The 24,843-nt window shown below is 50.4% G+C and overlaps 1 protein-coding gene across 1 annotated transcript in view; it reads right to left on the reverse strand.

The window, feature by feature from the left end:
• LOC144792763 (septin-2) overlaps positions 1-24,843 on the reverse strand; it is a 329,710-nt gene that overhangs the window by 162,332 nt on the left and 142,535 nt on the right. Inside the window, exons 6-8 of the mRNA XM_078667947.1 lie at positions 22,881-23,015; positions 14,490-14,607; positions 3,077-3,178 (exon numbers count right to left, since the gene is read on the reverse strand). Coding sequence (XP_078524073.1) covers positions 3,077-3,178; positions 14,490-14,607; positions 22,881-23,015 — 355 coding nt within the window. The remainder of the gene's footprint in view (positions 1-3,076; positions 3,179-14,489; positions 14,608-22,880; positions 23,016-24,843) is intronic.

Below are 24,843 nucleotides of genomic sequence, written 5' to 3' on the forward strand. Positions count from 1 at the left end.
CCGGTGTTGCTCGCTGGGCCTCAAGGCGCGCCGCGCGCCGATGCTTGAGCGTCTTCTTTGACCTGAATTGAGAGCAGGCCATGCAGTTGTCTTCGTTGTGGTCCGGTGACAGGCATTTATTACAGACCGGATGCACATCGATGTGTGGATATTTGGATCCACAGATGGGGCAGCACTTAAATGGGCTCCGCTCCATGGTAAGGTTGTCGGGTCTTGCTGAGACGAGAGGGCCTCGATGTCTGAAGAGTAACTTGACTGTAGATTTCCGGCTCCAAGAGTCGGACGACGCTCGAGACCGTGCGCAAACAATACCGACGCTGGTAACGAAGGCCTTTTGGCCTTTAGAACAAAGTTTATCGGTTCCGACACGGAGACGTCGAGAACCACATCCGAACCCAATGGCGGAAAAAAACAATCTGGGGATGGAGTCGATGCCCATGCGCACTGTAGTCCAGGGGAGGAGCCACCTATCTCGTGATACTTTGAAGACTCTTCCAGGACAACAATGTGCAATCATCCGGACCCAACACTAGGCGGCGATCTATGCACTAGATATGAATTTAGCAGCCCACATGCCTCGAACTTTTAGGTTTGACCCAACTGTGTATGATGCGCCCTCGCACCCAACTGTGTATGATGTGTTCTCACCCCCCCCCCATATCTTCAGGTTTGACCCAACTGTGAATGATGTGCCCTCACACCCTCCCCATATCTTTAGTTTTGACCCAACTGTGTATGATGCGCCCTCGTACCCAACTGTGTATGATGCGCCCTCACACCCCCCGTATCTTCAGGTTTGACCCAACTGTGTATGATGCGCCCTCGCACCCAACTGTGTATGATGTGTCCTCACCCCCCCTGTATCTTCAGGTCTGACCCAACTGTGTATGATGCGCCCTCACACCCTCCCCGTACCTTCAGGTTTGACCCAACTGTGTATGATGTGTCCTCACATCCTCCCTGTATCTTCAGGTCTGACCCAACTGTGTATGATGTGTCCTCACACCCTCCCTGTATCTTCAGGTTTGACCCAACTGTGTATGATGTGTCCTCACATCCTCCCTGTATCTTCAGGTCTGACCCAACTGTGTATGATGCGCCCTCACACCCTCCCTGTATCTTCAGGTCTAACCAAACTGTGTATGATGTGCCCTCACACCCTCCCGGTATCTTCAGGTCTGATCCAACTGTGTATGATGCGCCCTCGCACCCAACTGTGTATGATGTGTCCTCACCCCCCCTGTATCTTCAGGTCTGACCCAACTGTGTATGATGCACCCTCACACCCAACTGTGTATGATGTGTCCTCGCACCCTTCCCGTATCTTCAGGTCTGACCCAACTGTGTATGATGCGCCCTCACACCCAACTGTGTATGATGTGTCCTCGCACCCTTCCCGTATCTTCAGGTCTGACCTAACTGTGTATGATGGGCCCTCACACCCTGCCCATTTTTCAACAGTATTAACACCCCAAACTCTAGTATGTGAGGTGCCAACACCTGAACATCACAGGATATTTGCTGTTAAGACCAGATGGTTTCGGAGGACGCTCTACACTCCTCGCTTGAGGCCCAGTCTTAGGGGAACAGGAACAGATATCCCATCCTGCAACCCCTCCCCCAGCCCCGGGTGAGTGTCATTAGGTTTCGCCTGGCGTCCGCTGCGCAGCAGCGTTCGCGCAGGCGAAATCTAATGTTAGAAGACTACTGGCTTTGGTCCCGCCTTCTCTTCCATTGGCTAGCTCAATAAATGGAGGCTAGCCATTGGAAGAGCGATCTGTCCGTCATTGCCGGAGCAGATTCGTGGGCGTTCCCGCGATTTTTACTCATCCCGTCCTCTTGCGATCGTCATGCGGCGGTGGGCGGGTTTTCTTCTTTTTTCGGTCATGTTTTTGTCTTTTTCGAAGTGTCTTCTGTTGGAGTGGACTGCGAGATTTAAGTTGCCAGGAAGTACTGTGTATTTGCAATCTGGTAAGCAGCATTTTGTTTCTAATATCTATTCCCTTTGTACGTCTATCTCGCCTCGTGTTGTCTCCCTGTCTGTGTCTCCGTGGTGTTGTCTCTTGCCCCCATTTCATGTCCTTTCCAATGGAATGCTTTCGTCTGCATGTTTACGTTGTTTCTGTGCTACGTCTATCTCGCCTCATGTGGTCTCCGTGGTGTTGTCTCCGTGGTGTTGTCTTTGTTGCCCCCGGAAGAAGTCCAGGTTAGTGCTCCCCTCGCCTCCTGCTGTGCGTGTGCCCGTTCCCGCCCCCCCTCCCCCCTCCCGCTGTCCGTGTGCCCGTTCCCGCCCCCTCCCGCTGTCCGTGTGCCCGTTCCCGCCCCCCCTCCCGCTGTCCGTGTGCGGTATGTTCGTGTTTGGTGCATACAACCCCGATGGCTCTCCTGTTGGTAAGAAGCTCCATGCAGCTAGTAAACAGTCTACATGTGGCTGAGTTTGTTTGAGAGGGCATTCGGTGTTTTTCGGTCGTTGAGATAATAATGGTTTGAATTTGGTGACTGCGATCAAGGGAAGGTTTGTGGTACAGCTAGTGCTATTGTGTAGTGGTCATGTGAAATGATTAGTGAAGCTAGTGTATTTCGTGCAGTTTTTGACAATATACATACAAAAGTGCTTTTGATATCCACTGATACGACTACCTTTTTAATAAACCGCTAAAAACATGCCTTTAAGAGTTAAGTCGTCCTTGGCTGCCGTCATTTGTGAACCTCTAGCGCCGGAACATTCCGGTTGGAGTAGCTGTTTACAAGTTTCGATCTAGAGATTAAACTATTGGCATTGTAAATGACAATGCCATTTATTTATGTTTTCAAAACCAACACATACATACAAATTTTGTCATTTACAATGCCAATAGCTTAAACTTTTCAAAAGGCGAAACCATTGCATTGTAAATGCTTGGTTTTTTTTCTCCATAGGACCCATGTAAAGGGCCAATATCCTCGGAAAGTCCTGCTGCTGGGCCAACAGCTGTTCAACACTTTTGTAGGTCACATAAATCCCTGCTCTCAGAGCCAGGTCCACTCCATTTCGAGTACCGGAAATAAATGCATGAAAATAAAGAGGGGTTCTTACCTTCAGCACTCGAGTCTGTTCCTTGAACTCTTCGTCCTCGTCCGAGTCGGCGTCGGGCAGCTGGTAGATGCGAATGCCATGCTCTGCGATTTCATCCAGGACCTGGGGATGCAAAGAGCATCTTGGTGAGGCACGGATGGCCGAGGCGAGGCAAGGCTAAGCATGGTGACTAGTGCTCCTTTCTGACCAGACAGACACCACAACAGAACTCCCCAGCACACCCCTCATCCACAAGACCCAAGGCACAGGGCTTGCCATAGGTCCATGGGCTGTTCTATCACCCTGAAGAGTCCTTCCTGTCCTGCCCCATCCTAACCAGACACAGGTCGAGTTTGTCATTTCTTTAGGCAGATGAAGAGCTTACAGAAATCCTCCCTACTTCCATCATCATCATCACTCGCCTGGCAAAAGTTCAAAGGCCTCAAACCTGCTCTCCTTAGACAATGTAGTAAAGTAGTTTTAGTCAAATTATGGGGTTCATAATCAGCTACCACATAATTTAGGAAGCCTGTCCACCGCCCCCTCTATTTGCAAGCCGACACCTCTTGGTTATAAAGAAAAAAATACACGGAAGCCACATACATTCTTATCAGCAACCACCCACAAACCAGGATATCCAAATGCACCAGTGCACACACTAGCCATCAGGGCCAGAATGGAAACCCAAAGCAGGCCTGGCAGATTGTGTCAGACCAGCTCCCGTACGGTGTATCGCGAGCGAGCCTGACCACTACAAGGAGGTTGGGGAGGAGCGGATTTTGCCACCAAGAAAATTCGGAAACAAATTCCAAAAATTGTGCATTCTACAACACATTTGTCATTATATATTCAATCGTATTAGCCTTTAACCTGTTGACCGTGGTGGAAATTCCAGCGCGGTGCGGGTGATTTATGACAGGGCGTGGTTCAGACGGCCCCCGGCCGTACTCTGCACACGCCCACCGTGACGTCGGACGGACGCAAAGGGTTAAGGCATAGTAAATGATAATCTTAGAGTGCACCAGGATACAGAAATGGACGTGGGTCTCTTGCTCACTTTGCCACTGGATTCAAGCTAGCCTGGCTAATGAAGGGTGTTACCCAGAAACCGGTCCCAGGATGCTGGTTTCTGGTCCAGGGAGGACCTGGCTTGGCAGTTCTGACTGGACTGTTCCCAGGAGGCACAGGGTTAGACTGATTTGCATATAGCTGGGTCTGAACTGGGGTGGTGAAGTGAGCTAAAGAACGATGATGGATTCAACCCAGATCTGTGACTGGGGGTGAGTGTCTGAAAAGTTGCAGTGCTCGGTCCATCATCTCCTTGTGTTTGCCATATCCTGAATATAGCATGTCTTGAAGAGAGAGCGCAAGTGCTGCCTAGGCGAGATCTATAAACTGCTCTGGGCATAAAATGTTCTTCAGAACCCAGGTCCAGTGCTGCAGTTAACAGAGATGGCTCGGAGGGGGTGAATGTGCTGCAGTGATCAGATGGCTTGGAGGGGGTCAAGGTACTGCCTGGTGCTGGGAGGGGAGGGGCACTATCGGAAAATGAACGAGGGAGGGGCACTGCCTGGAAACGGAATAGAAGAGACACTGCCTGGAAATGAATGGGAAGGTCACTGCCTCGAAATGAATGGGAAGGTCACTGCCTGGAAATGAATGGGGTAGGTCACTGCCTGGAAACAGAAGGGGAAATGGACTGGGAAGAGCACTGACTGTGGCATCAGGCACTGCATAGAAACAGAAGGGGAGGGGTACTGCTGGAAACGGAAGGGATGGGGTACTGCTGGAAACGGAAGGGGAGGGGTACTACTGGAAACGGAAGGGGAGGGGTACTGCTCGAAACGGAAGGGGAACTGCCTGGCAACAGAAGGGGGGGGCTCAGTTCTCCTCAATTATTAAGATGCCAAGATTTAGCGTCTAATGGACCAAACTTGCCTCCCCATCCCAAAAACCTGCTGCGCAAATAACTAACTTTCTCTTTCTTTTGATGAGCTGTTGTGAGGTATAATTTTAATTAAACCCGGGGAGGATAGCTCACGGAGTGTAACAGATGTGGAATTCCTATATCCAGACGCCCAGAGCACATTGTTTGGGGTCAAGGACAAGTTTTCAAGTTTACTTTGTCCTTGGGATAAGTAGGCCCAACCCCCTCCCGCCCCCCACCCCGACAGCACAAACCCTTTGGCTGCCAGATTACAGTACCACGTTATGAATCCAGGAAGGGCATTGTATACAATTAGGGTGATATTTATATCCATATGTTAATGCGGTTTGAACTTGCATTAATGTTTCATTAATACAAAGCCTTTATTAGTAGAGTGACCGCTCTAAGGAAACTCTCTAAGTTCAGACTGCACTACGGAGTGGATCCAGTATAAAAATGTGTACACAGGTTAGTAAAGTTTAACAATTTGATGATACGTATAATGCTTTCAGGATGCTCTTTGAAGAGATGTAAATATATGCAAAAGCTTGAAGGCAAGATTGATGATTATTTGCTTTCAAAATAAAATGTTCATAAAAAAATGCAACTAGGGAAAAACATTTTACTTAACTACTGTGTACTTTTAGGTACCATTTCTTTGTGTCAGTAAAATGTGTTGATGCGCGCCAGTATTTCATAAAAATGTTCATAATAGAAAATCAGTGTCACAAGCTTCAACAAAATTATATGCAACATGAAAATAAACAAGCACTGGCAAAACCACTAGGTATAACATTGATGCTCAGCCTTTTGGCTTTGTCAATGTGGACATTGTTTTGTCATGGTGGTTGAAAACTTTGCTTTGTGGGAGCTGCCAGGCCCTCATCCTTACAACAAGCATTGGCAAAGGCAAAAACTACTTTCCATGCCGATATGCTCCTTGTGAAAGAGCAGAATGCTGTCACTCACAGTGAAGCCAGCTGGTACAAAGAGAGCGAAAGAGAACATTTTAATAAAAACAAAAATGTCTTGGTTAAGGCCAGGCCTGAATAGGACCTACATTCTTAAAGTCATAAAAATGCACCCATGGCATCTGTCCTTGCATTAGTGCAGATGTACAGTTTTCATGAATTAACAAGAGTTTAAAGAAGTAGGTCAGGAAATTGCACTCCTAGGAAATATTTGAACAACATTTTAGCGCGAGCAGTAGTGCATGTGTAGATTTGCTCATTTGCAACTCTTGAGTGGTAACAAGTTCACACTCCCAACAAACCCTTTTTTCCCAAACTCTGGAAGAAGTTTTACTTTTGTCCTTGTCAGGAATACATTTCAAACCTTTCTCTGTATGGGAACATGGTAGAGGTGAGCGGATGAAAACCCACAAAGCATGCAAGTTAGTAGGTTTACACTGACTCAAAAGGGCATTCCAAACATGGAGAACTATTGCTTACTGCTGCCTCCAAGCACAGTATGCGGCTCTGCGGAAAGGTGGCAAAATAAGTGAATTGCTTTTATTCAAACCCTATTACGGTGTGAGCCTAGGCATAATCAGAGAGGCTATTATCAGAGCTCTTATATTATGCGATTGCTGCCATAATTTGTCATCTCACTACAAGGCACTAGAGAGAACAAGTCGATTTATGAAGCAACCTGTCCCATGGACAAGTAGATATTTTATTAAAATCCACACTCTTGGTTTAACATTAGCCAACATTCACTGCTCGAAGAAAGCTGCTCTCGCCAGGTCACGAGTCTGAAGACCAATTAATCAGGGAATTGTGAAGCGTGCTACTTGCCCATGAGGGTCTCAAGGCGGTGGGGGACCAACTCAGTCTTACATCTTTGCTTAGGTTGTAAACGGAGTATCATAAATTGGGTAACTAACAAGTTATATAAAGCGCTTAAAAATAGCAGAAGAGCGTGTGACGTGCTCAAAAGTCATGTTATTTGTGAAGTTTTTATGGCAACGCCCTCGGATCCACAGCATTGCTGCAGCATGGCGCCATATATGTAGTAAAGCGCATGGACACCTCCCCGAGCGGCAGAGATATATAAAGTAAAGCGATTCGACGCGTCCTGCTGCTGGAGAGGCACATGCCGGAGCAGAGATGCACAAAGTAAAGCGCATTGACGCGTCCTGCTACTGGAGAGGAGCATGCATTCCCTTGAATGCAGCTCGGGCCAGGAGAAGTCCCAGCCTCCCCGAGGGGCAGAGAGTTATAAAGTAAAGCGCATAGACGTGTCCTGCTGCTGAAGAGGTGCATGCATTCCCTTGAATGCAGCTCGGGCCAGGAGAAGTCCCAGCCTCCCCGAGGGGCACAGATGCATAAAGTAAAGCGCATCGACGCGTCCTGCTGCTGAAGAGGTGTATGCATTCCCTTGAATGCAGCTCGGGCCAGGAGAAGTCCCAGCCTCCCCGAGGGGCAGAGATGCATAAAGTAAAGCGCATCGACGCACCCTGATGCTGGAGAGGCGCATGCATTCCTTGAATGCAGCTCGGGCCAGGAGAAGTCCCAGCCTCCCCGAGGGGCACAGATGTATAAAGTAAAGCGCATCGACGCGCCCTGCTGCTAGAGAGGCGCATGCATTCCTTTGAATGCAGCTCCTGCTGCTAAAGAGGCGCATGCATTCCCTTGAATGCAGCTCCTGCTGCTAAAGAGGCGCATGCATTCCCTTGAATGCAGCTCCTGCTGCTACAGAGGCGCATGCATTCCCTTGAATGCAGCTCCTGCTGCTAGAGAGGCGCATGCATTCCCTTGAATGCAGCTCCTGCTGCTAAAGAGGCGCATGCATTCCCTTGAATGCAGCTCCTGCTGCTAAAGAGGCGCATGCATTCCCTTGAATGCAGCTCCTGCTGCTAGAGAGGCGCATGCATTCCTTTGAATGCAGCTCCTGCTGCTAAAGAGGCGCATGCATTCCTTTGAATGCAGCTCCTGCTGCTAAAGAGGCGCATGCATTCCCTTGAATGCAGCTCCTGCTGCTAGAGAGGCGCATGCATTCCCTTGAATGCAGCTCCTGCTGCTACAGAGGCGCATGCATTCCCTTGAATGCAGCTCCTGCTGCTACAGAGGCGCATGCATTCCCTTGAATGCAGCTCCTGCTGCTAGAGAGGCGCATGCATTCCTTTGAATGCAGCTCCTGCTGCTAAAGAGGCGCATGCATTCCTTTGAATGCAGCTCCTGCTGCTAAAGAGGCGCATGCATTCCCTTGAATGCAGCTCCTGCTGCTAGAGAGGCGCATGCATTCCCTTGAATGCAGCTCCTGCTGCTGGAGAGGCGCATGCATTCCTTTGAATGCAGCTCCTGCTGCTAAAGAGGCGCATGCATTCCTTTGAATGCAGCTCCTGCTGCTAAAGAGGCGCATGCATTCCCTTGAATGCAGCTCCTGCTGCTAGAGAGGCGCATGCATTCCCTTGAATGCAGCTCCTGCTGCTACAGAGGCGCATGCATTCCCTTGAATGCAGCTCCTGCTGCTACAGAGGCGCATGCATTCCCTTGAATGCAGCTCCTGCTGCTACAGAGGCGCATGCATTCCCTTGAATGCAGCTCCTGCTGCTACAGAGGCGCATGCATTCCCTTGAATGCAGCTCCTGCTGCTGGAGAGGCGCATGCATTCCTTTGAATGCAGCTCCTGCTGCTAAAGAGGCGCATGCATTCCTTTGAATGCAGCTCCTGCTGCTAGAGAGGCGCATGCATTCCCTTGAATGCAGCTCCTGCTGCTACAGAGGCGCATGCATTCCCTTGAATGCAGCTCCTGCTGCTACAGAGGCGCATGCATTCCCTTGAATGCAGCTCCTGCTGCTGGAGAGGCGCATGCATTCCCTTGAATGCAGCTCCTGCTGCTAAAGAGGCGCATGCATTCCCTTGAATGCAGCTCCTGCTGCTAAAGAGGCGCATGCATTCCCTTGAATGCAGCTCCTGCTGCTAAAGAGGCGCATGCATTCCCTTGAATGCAGCTCCTGCTGCTAAAGAGGCGCATGCATTCCCTTGAATGCAGCTCCTGCTGCTAAAGAGGCGCATGCATTCCCTTGAATGCAGCTCCTGCTGCTAGAGAGGCGCATGCATTCCTTTGAATGCAGCTCCTGCTGCTAGAGAGGCTCATGCATTCCTTTGAATGCAGCTCCTGCTGCTGGAGAGGCGCATGCATTCCTTTGAATGCAGCTCCTGCTGCTAAAGAGGCGCATGCATTCCCTTGAATGCAGCTCCTGCTGCTAGAGAGGCGCATGCATTCCCTTGAATGCAGCTCCTGCTGCTACAGAGGCGCATGCATTCCCTTGAATGCAGCTCCTGCTGCTACAGAGGCGCATGCATTCCCTTGAATGCAGCTCCTGCTGCTACAGAGGCGCATGCATTCCCTTGAATGCAGCTCCTGCTGCTACAGAGGCGCATGCATTCTCTTGAATGCAGCTCCTGCTGCTAAAGAGGCGCATGCATTCCCTTGAATGCAGCTCCTGCTGCTACAGAGGCGCATGCATTCCCTTGAATGCAGCTCCTGCTGCTACAGAGGCGCATGCATTCCCTTGAATGCAGCTCCTGCTGCTGGAGAGGCGCATGCATTCCCTTGAATGCAGCTCCTGCTGCTGGAGAGGCGCATGCATTCCTTTGAATGCAGCTCCTGCTGCTAGAGAGGCGCATGCATTCCTTTGAATGCAGCTCCTGCTGCTAAAGAGGCGCATGCATTCCCTTGAATGCAGCTCCTGCTGCTAGAGAGGCGCATGCATTCCCTTGAATGCAGCTCCTGCTGCTACAGAGGCGCATGCATTCCCTTGAATGCAGCTCCTGCTGCTGGGAGAGGCGCATGCATTCTCTTGAATGCAGCTCGGGCCAGGAGAAGTCCCAGCCTCCCCGAGGGACAGAGATGCACGGCGATCACCTCTAGGGGCAGAGATGCACGGGGATCACCCCTGCATGCAGCCTGCCCTGCCTCCAGAGCACAGCACTGCGCCTGGGAACAAAAACTAAACCCAAAGGCAGAGATCAGAGATAAAATGCGGCACAAGTGAAACAATGGAGGGAAAAGCAATGGGATGTGGGTGCTCCAAGGCCCCCAAGTTACTGCCACTGAACACGCCGCCTTCCTACAGGGAGGCCGGGCTGCAGAAAAACAAACTGCATCTGAGCGGCCGCACAATGCAAGCAGCAGCCCCCCTCGGAGCGGCCCCAGAGGACGTCTGTGCTTCCCAAGATTAGCGTCCCCTCGGGAGGGCCCATAAATAAAGCCATTCGCATGAAGTCACGGGGCTTCCTGCTCATGTGTGCGTCGCACCAGTTGAGTCATGTCCCACCCAGCCGGACCAAAAACGAAAGTTTGACAGTCACCCTAGCACAGCTTACTCCAGCACAGCACGGCCTGGATGCAAGGACCAGCGCAAGGAATCACCAGCACGGCAGCTCAGCGAGCCATGCACCACCTGGATGAACACAGGTTTGGGTGGCATCAGACGTCATCCTGAGCGCGGAGACACTGAAGTCGGTCTCTTCTCTTCAACCCAGACAAGCATCACAAGCACCAGGAAGGCGGAGAGGCCACAGGGCCCTGCACAGCCTCTGCACGTGGATCTTCTGTCTCCTGCACTGGAACGGCCAGGCTGCACCGCCCTGCATTCCGCTGACGTCACCGCCAGACTGTGCTGCGCAGCATTACGTCACACTTCAGACCGTACAATACTAAGTCAATCAGCTGTGGGTTGGCCCTACTGCCAGCCCTCCCAGACCTGGACACTACTCGCACGTAGGGAACCTCACAGCGTGCACATATACATCCTGCTGACGTCACTTACAGTCTGTGCTGCACTGTACTGAATCACGAACAATGTAAATGATAAAGTCTGACAATTAGAGATTTGCTGCGTTTAACAATAACAAGATTTAAAAGCACATTCTGCAGAGTTCTTTTCGCATCGAGCTTTTAGGCAGCATTACAAATGTCAAGATAGCGCGTGTGGTTAATGTTCCTGCTAGAGAGAGAGAGGCGGGATCAGAGTTTGGATAGGGGCAGTTTTGACTTGCGAAGCACAGAGGGTTAATGTGCCTGCTGCAAAGAACAGATCTTTATTTTATGTGGATAGCGGAGTGGATTAGTAAAGCCAGCCTTTACCAGCGCTTTAAAACAAATTAGAAGAATGGAATGTTGGGAGCTCCACTGCAGACAATGAAGTGCTCCGGGCTTCTACGGGCCAGTAAAGGCCCACAGAGGAACATTCCAATGTTGTTTAAACAGAGGCCTCTCGGAGCTCGAGGGGAGAGGCCTTGGTTTAATTTGTTCGAACATTCTGCCCTTTAATGGCAGATTGCTCTAATAGCCTTATAGCTCTTCGTAGCTGGGCCATACAGGCTATTAAAGTCCCGCTCCCTTGTTAAAGGTCCTCGCCTTCGGCTCGGGCCTTTAACAGCCGGTGTAGCCCGCTACGGCGGGCTATAAGGCTATATTAAATAGATGGGAGAGAGCCCGGGGCTATGGGGAGAGGAGGGGCACGATTGCCGGGTGGTAGTGAGAGAATCTGAAGAAGAGGTCGGAGGGTGGAAGCGGCATAAAAAGTAGTCGGACCAGGACCCACCAGCGTTAAAGCTGACCCTTACTTCAAGCGTCAAGGCCAGCCTGCATCACAGCTAATGTCAACATCAAAAGAAAGTCTGGGTGCCTTCAGCACCCCTAAAAATGCAAAAGCGGATAACACCTGGTGCTCCGCCCTAAAACTGTCAGACAGCTCCACGGATGACCCAGTCCAGAAGGACCTGCAGCTGACAAGAGGCCGGAGGCTGACATCAGGCCGGGAGGCTTTCATCGTTCAGGGCAATTGTCCTGCAGCATAATGAGCATTTCCTGCTTTGGACGCGAGCAATCTATGAGAATGACATCAGTCCTCCCCGCGCGCGACGGACGTCGACGGAACGATTGGATCATGAATGGAGTTACCGAACACTCGAGTAATATTGCTATTAAGAGATTGTGACGTGCCCTGGATCACAGCAGAGAACTCTCTTCCCTCACCACCTGGAGATATTCCAAGCCACTGTCAGCAAGCCTTCGCCACTGAAGGAATGTCAGCCCCTGCCCTCCATCGCCGTCCCTCCCTTGAACCTCTGGCATCATAGGTTACCAGCTAGATGGGGGATCCACTTTTAAAAATCCACTTAGACACCAGTGCCTTTAGCTACGAGGGACACTATGTAGTGCGTTCCACAGAACATTCTTCCAGGAAAGAACTCGGACATTCGGCCTCAAGGACCTCATTTCAGAAACTTGGAGGCTCATGGGAACTTTAGAAAGGCAGTAAAGTACAGACTGATCTCAGTAGAAGCTCTTAAATCTTCCGTCCTGGTGGTCAACGTCCACCAGGAGCCCTTTCCAGTCCGTCAAATCCCCATCTACAGCCTTTTGACAACTGAGCTCCACATTTTGATGGCTTTGCCACCTAAGAAGAGTTTACAGAGTCTGATGTCGCCACCAGGCTCTAACTGTGGGAGTGAGCGATTAACTCTAGATTGTCAGTGCCTTCTGTCTTCTTGCCTCCCAATGCATGCCTCGGTTACAGTAATGTGCCATGCACTGTTCACAAACATTATAAAATAATTAAGACTTGGCCATTTGCTTGAGACTGATGCAAAGTGCCTTAATTACAGTGATGGTTTGCGCCTGCCTGTTAAATTGTGAATGCCAACAATTCAGCCAGCCAACCCTAACCAGTTCTTATATCTGGCCGGTTTAATATGAAAGAGTTGCTTTGAAGCGGTCTAGTCATATTTGTAGTGCAAACACGACTAGTGGTGTGCACTGTGCTGTACAAATGCTTTGACGAAAGAAAAATATTAGAACAAGAGAGTGTATGATGTGAAAGAGTGAAAGTGGGATGTTCAGTATTGACAAAAACACCAGTATTCACTGGACACTGAACAGATCTTCTGAGAACTAAGGCGCTTAGTCCGGCTCACCTTACTGGACGCTCTACAAGGCCAGGATGTCAAGTAGCTTTTTCTTTTCACCACCTCCAGAGCTTTGCACAGCAGCCGCACTCACTTTTCAAAGCGAGGGAGGTCCCATTGGAATACATCAAAAATGATAATCATTGCTTTGTTCTCTCATGATAACATATGTTCCAGAAAAGGATCCCCTGGGTACCGGAGGAGTCTGGCCAAGAACAAGAGTGTCGCGGAGGCTTGTTTTCCGGAGCGCAGGAGTGCCAGCAGGGAGTGCCGGCCCAGGCCTCATGGAGCGAGGGAGCGGCCAGCCCTGCTGCAGCAGGACGTCCACACACTCCACCACAACCCCAGGACACTGGCCCCCATCCAAGCCCTGGGCTGACACCGCAACGAAGAATGCCAGGGAGTGGCGTGGGCTTGTTTGTCCTCCTTGGGTTCCAGGATCACAGAGCCCTGGCAGGCCGCTCCCTGCTCCAGAGAGGCCATGGCACCGTCCAGGAGTCCCTTTGCAGAACTCTCTGAAAACAGATATGCCCAGGAGTCTGTTTGCAGAACTCTCTGAACACAGCACCAGGCCTCTGGCTGCTGCTCAGTCAATATTGTTGGAGCCTGCCCAGTGCTGCACATCCATTTGTCCTCCGTGGTCCCTGCGCAGCTGGCCAGCGGTAGCCAAGGACCGGAATAGCTGCTCTGGCCACCAGGCACTCCACAGGAAGCAGAAAGATGCCAACAGAAGGTGGGGGCTGAGAGGCATCACTGCCAGGGGCACAGCAAGGACAGAGGAGGCAGCTTATGCCTAAAAAGCTTACAGCTGAACAAGAGCAACAAACAACTTACCATTCCAAAAACTATTTTAATCACAAGCAAAAATGGATCAGTGCCTCCAACATGAGAGTCGAGGAATGCAAGAAATAGTGGCCGGATCTAATAATGTCTCAGTGTTGGAGAAGTGTGGCTCAATGGTTAGAGCGGCAGACCCTGATGCAGAGGTCTAGCCCGGGACCAGGGTTCAATTCCCGCCTCGGCGGGTCTTGGGCTCAAAATTCCTTGGACCTGATAATTCTCGCCTCGGTGCCTGTTCCAATCATGGAGTCCCACTCTGCAACTCTGGGCAATAGCTTGCTTAATCTCCACAACGGCTCCCACAACGCTAAGGATGCCTGGCCTCCACCTTGGGGGTGCCCAGGAGTGGACACCTCACAGGGAAAGCCAGGATGGGTTCCACAGCGGTATTCGTACAAGCACCTTGAGACCCTTGCGGGTGAGTAGTGCGCTATACAAGTATCAATTTACATTTTACATATTAGTGTTACCAAGTTTACTGAACACACGATTCTGGTTAGATCCGCAGCATCTAAAGAGAGCATCAGAGCCTGCACAGACACTGACGCAATGAACAAGGTACTCAGGCCAGGGTTGAGTGTGTTAGAGGCTAAACACAGAATAGATGATCTCAGATTGGGTCAGACCAGGTTATGGGTGGGGTCGTCTTCATGGATTTGAAAAGTGCAGTCAGAAAGGATCTGAAACTCAACAAGCCAAGGTAAGATGAAGGCTCCCACAGCCCCCGACAGGCATGACCACTCACCCGTCTCTTGAGCCGCTCTCGCTCCTTCAGGGTCAGGGTGTCCGCCTTGGCGATCACAGGGACAATGTTCACTTTTCCATGGAGCGCCTTCATGAACTCCACATCCAGAGGCTTTAGGCTGGAAAGACCCAAACGACAGAAGTGGTCAAGCGCAGAACATGGCACCTCAAGACCAAATGCAGACACCATTCTCTCAGATTGGAACTCAGACCATGGGGATTAGCAGCAAAGACACTTATTACCTGCCATGGCAAACTGTAAACCCCCTTACTATCTTCCCGAATAATTCACTAGCACATGAACACCCAGCTGAATACATCTTGGAGCGGAACAAGTAGGTACATAGAAACAGTTCTTTACTTATACAAACATATTTTACATCATCACTGAACACAATAGAAAATAAAAACACAAAGTGTTGAAAACGATCTCAAATCAATACAAAAAAGGCCATTTACAGAAAACCAATCATGAGCAAGAACTATAAATTGCTTTAAAAAAAAACATGGTGAAAAAGTTACGTACACAGTAGCACGGTTTTCCATCATGTTATCTTTGCGTTCACATACATTATAACAGCTCTGCCTATCTGCAGTATCCCAGCATACAAGTGCATACACAAATTCTCATAAAAAGCAAGACTTTAAGATACAATATGAGCTAAGTGGAAATAAATATTTCCCTATAAAATACATGAGGCTGAAAAGCTCCTTCCAAAGAAAATACAGAAAGTGGGACAGTACAGGTTAATGTGAGGATTTGGATAATGTTTAATTCCACCGTCCCAGAGCCCAGCAGGGCCCACCAGGCCCTTCCCTTTGACTGGAAGGCTCATGAATTTTGTACATGCAGATCTTTTTCTTTCCCCGATTCATTCTTTTTTTAATAGTATAAGTATTTTTCACGCAGTATGTTCTGTGTATATAAGTGTCAAACTTGAACCTTTGTTAGGGTTCTATTATTGTTTGCCCCTAGTTCAGGTCTCAAGGCTGCCCCTATTGTTGAGAATTACCTTGAGATATCTGGCAACATTTTATTAACCACGTACCACGAGAAGAAACTTCATGCTCATAGCATGGGAGGCACATTTATTTACAAGTGTTGAGGGCAGCTAGTGGGCACCACAACCTGAAAAATCCTAGCTGCTGAATGAGGTTAACATCAACCCTTTTGCAATTCCTTCAGTCGTCTACCCATACAGCACAAATATTTTCATTTATGAGCAGGAAAAAGAGTTTCAGAAAGGTGTTGATAGGTTTCTTCTCCATACAGACTTATCTATTCACTATCTGCATAACTTTTGGTAACCCAACCCACGTCTGCTATACATTTAATCATAGCTGTGGTAACTGTGGACAGTTAAGATCACTTCAATGTCCTTGGAGGGAAAAAACAAACATAAGCCGGTCCAACAAACGCTCAATGAAGGCAGAGTTTGGGCTTCTCTTCGAGGGCCTCTGTGGGCAAACTCTCCAATAGCAAGAGACACTATGAACATGAAACCTGCACCTGCACATACTTTTAGAAATATGCAAATTCCTAAATCATGGGATAAGGATTCATTCGCATAGCTTTGCTGCACAAGAGAGGAGGACGTGGAAATACAGTAAGCCATGGAGCACACTAATTCCAACAAAACGCTCGCTAATTAAGAGGACGGAGCCTTCTGATTGGCTGAACATTCAAGAATTCGTGGCTGTCTGGCACAAACACTTTCAACATGGCTGCTTCCCACACTGTACTATGTGTGGCTACAGCTCAGCCCTTCACGATCAGTCGGAGATTATGCATTATTACATTCCAGGAGCGCTGCAGGGGGCATTAATCTCAAAGAATGTTTTAATTAACGCGCTGAAGTGATTTATAACTTGTGAGAGAATGAACTTGTTGTTACTCCTTTGAGTTATTTTTTGACACTGGCGAACAGGGCTCTGCAGGACATTTAACTGAAACATGTTCTGCTCTCCCTTTACATTTTTATTTTTTGCAGGTGTGATTTTTCTTGACCTCACATAGCACAGACTTTTCTTTTCTTTTTTTTTTTAAACCACCACATTTCGAACACCACCCTCCTGGCATGACACAACTCTAGTTTCCCTGCAAACTGCTGCCGGGCTCTGCAGGAAAGCAGGTGTTTGCTCTCGATGATCCATCCAGTAAAGGCCTAGCACAGAAACACTTCAGGCGGCGGGGAAGCTTTCAGTTAATGGGACTGTTCAATTGAGCTGAAATATCTCCATCGACATACACTGGGGAGTGAATACACAGTTCAATCTCTTCAATTCCTTTGGGATCCTTCCAATGGTTTCTACCAACTCTGCCTTTTGCAACAAGAACTATTTCCTTAATGAACACTTGCCTAGCTTTCCATGGTTTTACTTTACATTGTACTTAACCCCTTCCCTGCTGCAGTCAGCCGTCGCAAGCACTACCTCGCTGGTGCTGCGAACATTCAAATGCCGACGCGGCCCCGCCCACTCCGTGGAATTGCTGCACTGCCGCGAAATAACGGCCACGGTTAAGGTGTTAATAGTACAAGTCTTTTGTGAGAACTTTTCCAGGAATACAGTACACAAGATCTGCGCAGTAACACATTATACTGGCTAGCATTACTATGTCTCGGATTAGGAGCAAAGCATCCTATGCTGCTCCCAGGGCACAACCATTCAGGGTTTTAATGTCACAAGTCACTGAGAGACCCTTGTTAGGTAGCCAGAGTTTCAAAGGAACAAGATGAGCAAGACTTCCCTGTGGGAACGCCTTATCTGGTAGAGACTATCCAGCCGAATATTCCCTACCATGGAATTCTCCTCAGGCACCAGACTGGATCCAGAATTTTTTTTGTGAGCAGATAATGTCGTTCGGCTCTGTGAGTGTCGTCGGTGTCGCAGTCTGCAACCAGAAGTGACGTTCAAGGTGCTCATATAGGCGCCACCCAGGCGCACTAACGTCAATTACTTTTGCAATTTTTCAAGCCAGAAGCACAGAGTCACAAACAGCACTGACCACTGGTGTGGAGCACTATGGCCCTCAAAGGGGAAAGTCTTGTCTCTAGAAATCCATTTGCAGAGTGGGGAGGATGGGTGGGTTGGTAAGGAATCTGCAGCTTGATAAGAGTCCGCCAGATAAGGCGTTACCGAAGGTAAGTAACTTGTTCATCTGATAGAGACTTCTAGCCGTAGATGCCTTGCCTTAGAACAAATACCTAAGCAATACCATCCCCGGAGGTGGGTCTGCAGACCAACTTCACCTGAGGAAGTTCTGCAGGACCGAACGGGTGAAGAGCTTGTCTAGATGGATTGGACTGTCCAGGCAATAGTGCTTTGTCAACGTGTGCAAGGAGGCCCGTGAGTTAACAGCGGCTGCAGCTTTGGCTCTGGTGGAATGAGCACGCAAACCCTCAGGAGTTGCTTTTTGGCAAATGCAAAGCAGATCTTAATGCAGTGCACGATCCAACTGGAGATGGTCCGCTTCTGCACAGCTTGACCCTTTTTCGCTTCAACATACCCAACAAAGAGTTGGTCGCCCACTCTGAACTCTTGTGTGTGGTCAAGGCAGAACAACAATACTCTTTTTGGGTCCAAACTGTGGAGTCGCTCCTCTTCTTTAGAGGGATGTGGAGGAAAATTAAAAGTAGGCAGGGAGATGGACTGGCCTATGTGAGGTGGAGGGACCACTTCAGAAGAAAGGAAGTTCTTATGCAAAGCACCATTTTGTCAGGATGGATGGTGCGGTACAAGGCTTAGATGAACAGGCCTGAAGCTCATTGACCCTCCGGGCAGATGTTATCACCACAAGGACAGCTGTCTTGATGGTAATGAGTCAGAGGGGGCAATTGTGAAGCAGCTCAAAAGGAGCGTACAAAAAATGTCAAAACAAGATTCAGATCTCACGGAGGCGTGATAAAGGGTTCATTCCTGCTCAGCTCCCTAGCTTTAGATCCATCTATTCATTCCTGCTCCGCTCCCCAGCTTTAGATCCATTCATTCCTGCTCAGCTCCCCGGCTTTAGATCCGTCTATTCAGTCCTGCTCCACTCCCCCGCTTTAGATCAGTCTATTCATTCCTGCTCAGCTCCCAGACTTTAGATCCGTCCATTCATTCCTGCTCCGCTCCCAGACTTTATATCAGTCTATTCATTTCTGCTCAGCTCCCCGGCTTGAGATCCATTCATTCCTGCTCAGCTCCCCTGCTTTAGATCCGTCTATTCATTCCTGCTCAGCTCCCTGGCTTTAGATCCTTCTATTTATTCCTGCTCAGCTCCCTGGCTTTAGATCCTTCTATTCATTCCGGCTCCGCTCCCTGGCTTTAGATCCGTCCATTCATTTCTGCTCAGCTCCCCGGCTTTAGATCCGTCCATTCATTCCTGCTCAGCTTCCCAGCTTTAGATCCGTCTATTCATTCCTGCTCCGCTCCCCAGCTTTAGATCCATTCATTCCTGCTCAGCTAGATACGTCCATTCATTCCTGCTCAGCTCCCCTGCTTTAGATCCGTCTATTCATTCCTGCTCAGCTCCCCTGCTTTAGATCCGTCTATTCATTCCTGCTCCGCTCCCCAGCTTTAGATCAATTCATTCCTGCTCAGCTAGATACGTCTATTCATTCCTGCTCAGCTCCCCGGCTTTAGACCCATTAATTCCTGCTTCGCTCCCCGGCTTTAGATCCGTCCATTCATTTCTGCTCCCCTCCCAGGCTTTAGACCCATTAATTCCTGCTCAGCTACCCGGCTTTAGATACATCCATTCATTTCTGCTCAGCTCCCCGGCTTTAGATACATCTATTCATTTCTGCTCAGCTCCCAGGCTTTAGATACATCCATTCATTTCTGCTCAGTTCCCCGGCTTTAGATACATCCATTCATTTCTGCTCAGCTCCCCGGCTTTAGATCAGTCTAATCATTCCTGCTCAGCTCCCCGGCTTTAGATCAGTCTATTCAGTCCTGCTCCACTCCCCCGCTTTAGATCAGTCTATTCATTCCTGCTCAGCTCCCAGACTTTAGATCCGTCCATTCATTCCTGCTCCGCTCCCAGACTTTATATCAGTCTATTCATTTCTGCTCAGCTCCCCGGCTTGAGATCCATTCATTCCTGCTCAGCTCCCCTGCTTTAGATCCGTCTATTCATTCCTGCTCAGCTCCCTGGCTTTAGATCCTTCTATTCATTCCGGCTCCGCTCCCCGGCTTTAGATCCGTCCATTCATTCCTGCTCAGCTTCCCAGCTTTAGATCCGTCTATTCATTCCTGCTCCGCTCCCCAGCTTTAGATCCATTCATTCCTGCTCAGCTAGATACGTCCATTCATTCATGCTCAGCTCCCCTGCTTCAGATCAGTCTATTCATTCGTGCTCCGCTCCCCGGCTTTAGATACGTCCATTCATTCCTGCTCAGCTCCCCTGCTTTAGATCCGTCTATTCATTCCTGCTCAGCTCCCCTGCTTTAGATCCGTCTATTCATTCCTGCTCCGCTCCCCAGCTTTAGATCAATTCATTCCTGCTCAGCTAGATACGTCTATTCATTACTGCTCAGCTCCCCGGCTTTAGATTTGTCTATTCATTCCTGCTCAGCTCCCCGGCTTTAGACCCATTAATTCCTGCTCAGCTACCCGGCTTTAGATCATTCAATTAATTCCTGCTTAGCTCCCCGGCTTTAGAGCCGTCCATTCATTTCTGCTCCCCTCCCAGGCTTTAGACCCATTAATTCCTGCTCAGCTACCCGGCTTTAGATCCGTCCATTCATTTCTGCTCAGCTCCCCGGCTTTAGATACATCCATTCATTTCTGCTCAGCTCCCCGGCTTTAGATCAGTCTAATCATTCCTGCTCAGCTCCCCGGCTTTAGATCAGTCTATTCATTCCTGCTCCCCTCCCTGGCTTTAGATCCTTCTATTCAGTCCTGCTCAGCTCCCCAGGTTTAGATATGTCTATTTATTCCTGCTCAGCTCCTCTGCTTTAGATCAACCTATTCATTCCTGCTCCCCTTCCCGGCTTTAGATCCTTCTATTCATTCCAGCTCCGCTCCCCGGTTTTAGATCCGTCTATTTATTCCTGCTCCGCTCAACTGCTTTAGCTCCGTCCATTCATTCATTCCTGCTCAGCTACCTGGCTTTAGATCCGTCTATTCATTCCTACTCAGCTCCCCGGCTCTAGATGAGTCCATTAATTCCTGCCCAGCTCCCCAGCTTTAGATCCGTCTATTCATTCCTGCTCAGCTCCCCGGCTCTAGATCCGTCCATTCATTCATTCTCAGCTCGCTGGATTTAGATCGGTCTATTCATTCCTGCTCAGCTCCCCGGCTTTAGATGCGTCCATTCATTCCTGCCCAGCTCCCAGGCTTTAGATCAGTCTATTCATTCCTGCTCAGCTCCCCGGCTCTAGATTCGTCCATTCATTCCTGCTCAACTCCCCGGCTTTAGATCCATTCAGTCCTGCTCAGCTCCCCGACTTTAGATCCATTCAGTCCTGCTCAGCTCCCTGACTTTAGATCCATTCAGTCCTGCTCAGCTCCCCGGCTTTAGATCCATTCAGTCCTGCTCAGCTCCCCGGCTTTAGATCCATTCAGTCCTGCTCAGCTCCCCGGCTCTACATCCGTCCACGGGCAACTCGCCAGCAGTGAATAGGCGGCGTGAACAAGATGCCCAGTCCTGGATTATTTAAGCTCCTTATAAAGGAGAAGGACAAAATACAGACCTCAAAAGGAGGAGGACCCCTCCACTGATCTGTACTTGATTTCTGGTTACTAATAGCAGTCGGAGACTCCTACCGAACAAGTCCAACTTGTGTATCTGTTGAAGTTGGAACAGATGTTGCAGCGATGTTTATGTTTAGGCAACTTGTATAGCGTGCAAATACCCTGGGGTGTCTCTGCGCTTGAGGAGTAAATCAGAAAGGTAAACGCTGAGTGGGAATTACTGGTTGAAGAGCCAAGATTTTAATTGTTTCCTGAATGTCAAGAGTGTAGAACTGGTTTTAATGAAGAGTGGAGGGTGTTCCAAAGTCTGGCCGTGGAAACAAGGAAACATCGGTCTCCCCAGGAAGCTTTATTGGTGCGTAGGACAGGCAGGAGATATGCTGTGGAGGAGTATAATGGTCTGTTGGTTACGTATAAGCATAATGATTGTTTTAGAAACTGTGGTCCAGTGTTATTGATGGCCTTGTAGGCGATGCATAATGCTTTAAATTTGGTCCGGCTTCTGATAGGCAACCAGTGCAGTTGGCGAATGGCAGGTGCGATGGGTTTGAACTTGGGGATGCCGACTAGGATTCTGGCTGCCGAGTTTTGAACCAACTGAAGCTTGTTAAGGACTTTCTCTTGGGCATTCAGCAGGAGTGAATTGCAATAGTCTGTTTTGGAAAAGAGTGTGGTCATCATGCTTTTGCCAGGGGAGGAGGGGAGATATGGTAATAGTTTCTTTATCTTTTTTAAGGTATAAAAGGAGGAGGAGACTACCGCTTTGGCGTGGTGGATAAATGAGAGCTAAACGAACAGGACCCCCAGGTTTTGGACCTTGGTGACGGGTTCTGGTGGTGGACCCAGCTCGTTAGGCCACTTATTGGGGGACCACCCTGGGGAGAGGGTGCCGAAGGTCATTACCTCCGTCTTGTCGGAATTTAGTTTTAAAGCAGTTGCTCGTCATCCAGGAACTGATAGCTAGCATTCCCTCTTGGAATCTTGACGCAACTGTGTCACCATCGTTGTGAACTGCTAACACCAGTTGGGTGTCATCGGCATATGATGTTAGCCTCATCCCATGTGTTTTGATCACCCTGGCCAAGTCCGATACATAGATGTTAAATAAGGTCGGACTTAGCGAGGATCCTTGGGGCACACCGCATGGGAGAGTAAACACTGGTGAGTAGAAGGTGCTTAGTTTTACTGATTGGGTGTAATTGGTAAGAAATGAGGCTAGAAGGGCTCTGGCAGTGTGGTTGATGCCTAAGGAGGAGACACGGTTGATGAGGGTGGCGTGATCGACCGCATCGAAGGCGGTGGACAGGTCCAATAGTATCAGGACTGCCGCGCTACTAGAGAAAACTAGGTGTAGCTAAAAGGCTGTACCCAGACAAGTGACGCGCCATGTTGCAGCTACAGGCAGTGAAGAGCTTGGTGCACACACCCATAACTGGGGTGATGTGGCAAGCGCCACTTTAAGCAAAGCAGAAAATCCACAGATTAACACAAGAAGCACACACGGTAATGATGAAATTCAAAGAAGAGGTTTCCAGTTACACAGGAGGGTCAGAACCCCGGAGATACCCCGCTGCAGGGGACAGGGCCATGCTGAGGCGGCTTGTTTCTTGGTACTATAAGTTGGCGTCGCCTGTCGCTAACTGTTCACCCCCAGCTAGGACGACCCTCTATCACACAGTTGACCACCTCTAGTAACCACGTCTGAGCTCACCCGTGCCCGAAGGGCGAAATGAAGTAGAAGCAGCAGTGCACGCGGTTGTCGATGATGTGGCGTCGGTTCAGGCCGCTCTCGTCGTGCAGGTAGCGCTCGAACTGGTTGTCGATGTAGTGGATGATGGTTTTGAAGCTGGAGGGATGGGTGGAGAGAGAAAGAACATACATGAAGCATCAAATACAGGATTAAATATCAGAATCTCAAAAGGGAAAAAAATGCAAACATAATGCATTGTTAAAAACCTACCCTGTTCTCATTGACAGCGTTAACACTACCATGCAGCCCTTTACCAAGGTATCTGTCCCCAGAATAAAGGCAGCAGAAGGACTGCAGGTCTGGACACATCCCCAGCAGAACGTCCCTGTTACCCCTCAATGACAGAAGCCCAGGATAACATCAACCCAAAGCCAATGCAGCGTTGTGTACAACTGCACCACATTAGGTATTCACATGCCAGGCATCACAGGCACAAGCCTGCCCGAGGAGCCAGGCATCACAGGCACAAGCCCGCCCGAGGAGCCAGGCATCACAGGCACAAGCCCGCCCGAGGAGCCAGGCATCACAGGTACAAGCAGGCCCGAGGAGCCAGGCATCACAGGCACAAGCCCACCCAAGAAGCCAGGCATCACAGACACAAGCCTGCCCGCCTGAGAAGCCAGGCATCACAGGCACAAGCCTTCCCGAGGAGCCAGGCATCACAGGCACAAGCCTGCCCGAGGAGCCAGGCATCACAGGCACAAGCCCGCCCGAGGAGCCAGGCACCACAGGTACAAGCCCGCCCGAGGAGCCAGGCATCACAGGCACAAGCCTGCCCGAGGAGCCAGGCATCACAGGCACAAGCCTGCCCGAGGAGCCAGGCATCACAGGTACAAGCCCGCCCGAGGAGCCAGGCATCACAGGCACAAGCCTGCCCGAGGAGCCAGGCATCACAGGCACAAGCCTGCCCTAGTAGAGGGATCACAGGCACAAGCCTGCCCGAGGAGCCAGGCATCACAGGCACAAGCCTGCCCTAGTAGAGGGATCACAGGCACAAGCCCGCCCGAAGAGCCAGGCACCACAGGTACAAGCCCGCCCGAGGAGCCAGGCATCACAGGCACAAGCCCGCCCGAGGAGCCAGGCATCACAGGCACAAGCCTGCCCTAGTAGAGGGATCACAGGCACAAGCCCGCCCGAGGAGCCAGGCACCACAGGTACAAGCCCGCCCGAGGAGCCAGGCATCACAGGCACAAGCCCGCCCGAGGAGCCAGGCATCACAGGCACAAGCCTGCCCGAGGAGCCAGGCACCACAGGTACAAGCCCGCCAGAGGAGCCAGGCATCACAGGCACAAGCCCGCCCGAGGAGCCAGGCATCACAGGCACAAGCCCGCCCGAGGAGCCAGGCATCACAGGCACAAGCCTGCCCGAGGAGCCAGGCATCACAGGCACAAGCCTGCCCGAGGAGCCAGGCATCACAGGCACAAGCCCGCCCGAGGAGCCAGGCATCACAGGCACAAGCCCGCCCGAGGAGCCAGCCATCACAGGCACAAGCCCGCCCGAGGAGCCAGCCATCACAGGCACAAGCCCGCCCGAGGAACCAGCCATCACCGGCACAAGCCTGCCCGAGGAGCCAGCCATCACAGGCACAAGCCTGCCCGATGAGCCAGGCATCACAGGCACAAGCCTGCCCTAGTAGAGGGATCACAGGCACAAGCACGCCCGAGGAGCCAGGCACCACAGGCACAAGCCTGCCCGAGGAGCCAGGCATCACAGGCACAAGCCTGCCCTAGTAGAGGGATCACAGGCACAAGCCCGCCCGAGGAGCCAGGCATCACAGGCACAAGCCTGCCCGAGGAGCCAGGCATCACAGGCACAAGCCTGCCCGAGGAGCCAGGCATCACAGGTACAAGCCTGCCCGAGGAGCCAGGCATCACAGGTACAAGCCCGCCCGAGGAGCCAGGCATCACAGGCACAAGCCTGCCCG

The sequence above is a fragment of the Lissotriton helveticus genome, chromosome 11 (genome assembly GCF_964261635.1).
Source record: "Lissotriton helveticus chromosome 11, aLisHel1.1, whole genome shotgun sequence".
NCBI classification, from domain to species: domain Eukaryota; kingdom Metazoa; phylum Chordata; class Amphibia; order Caudata; family Salamandridae; genus Lissotriton; species Lissotriton helveticus.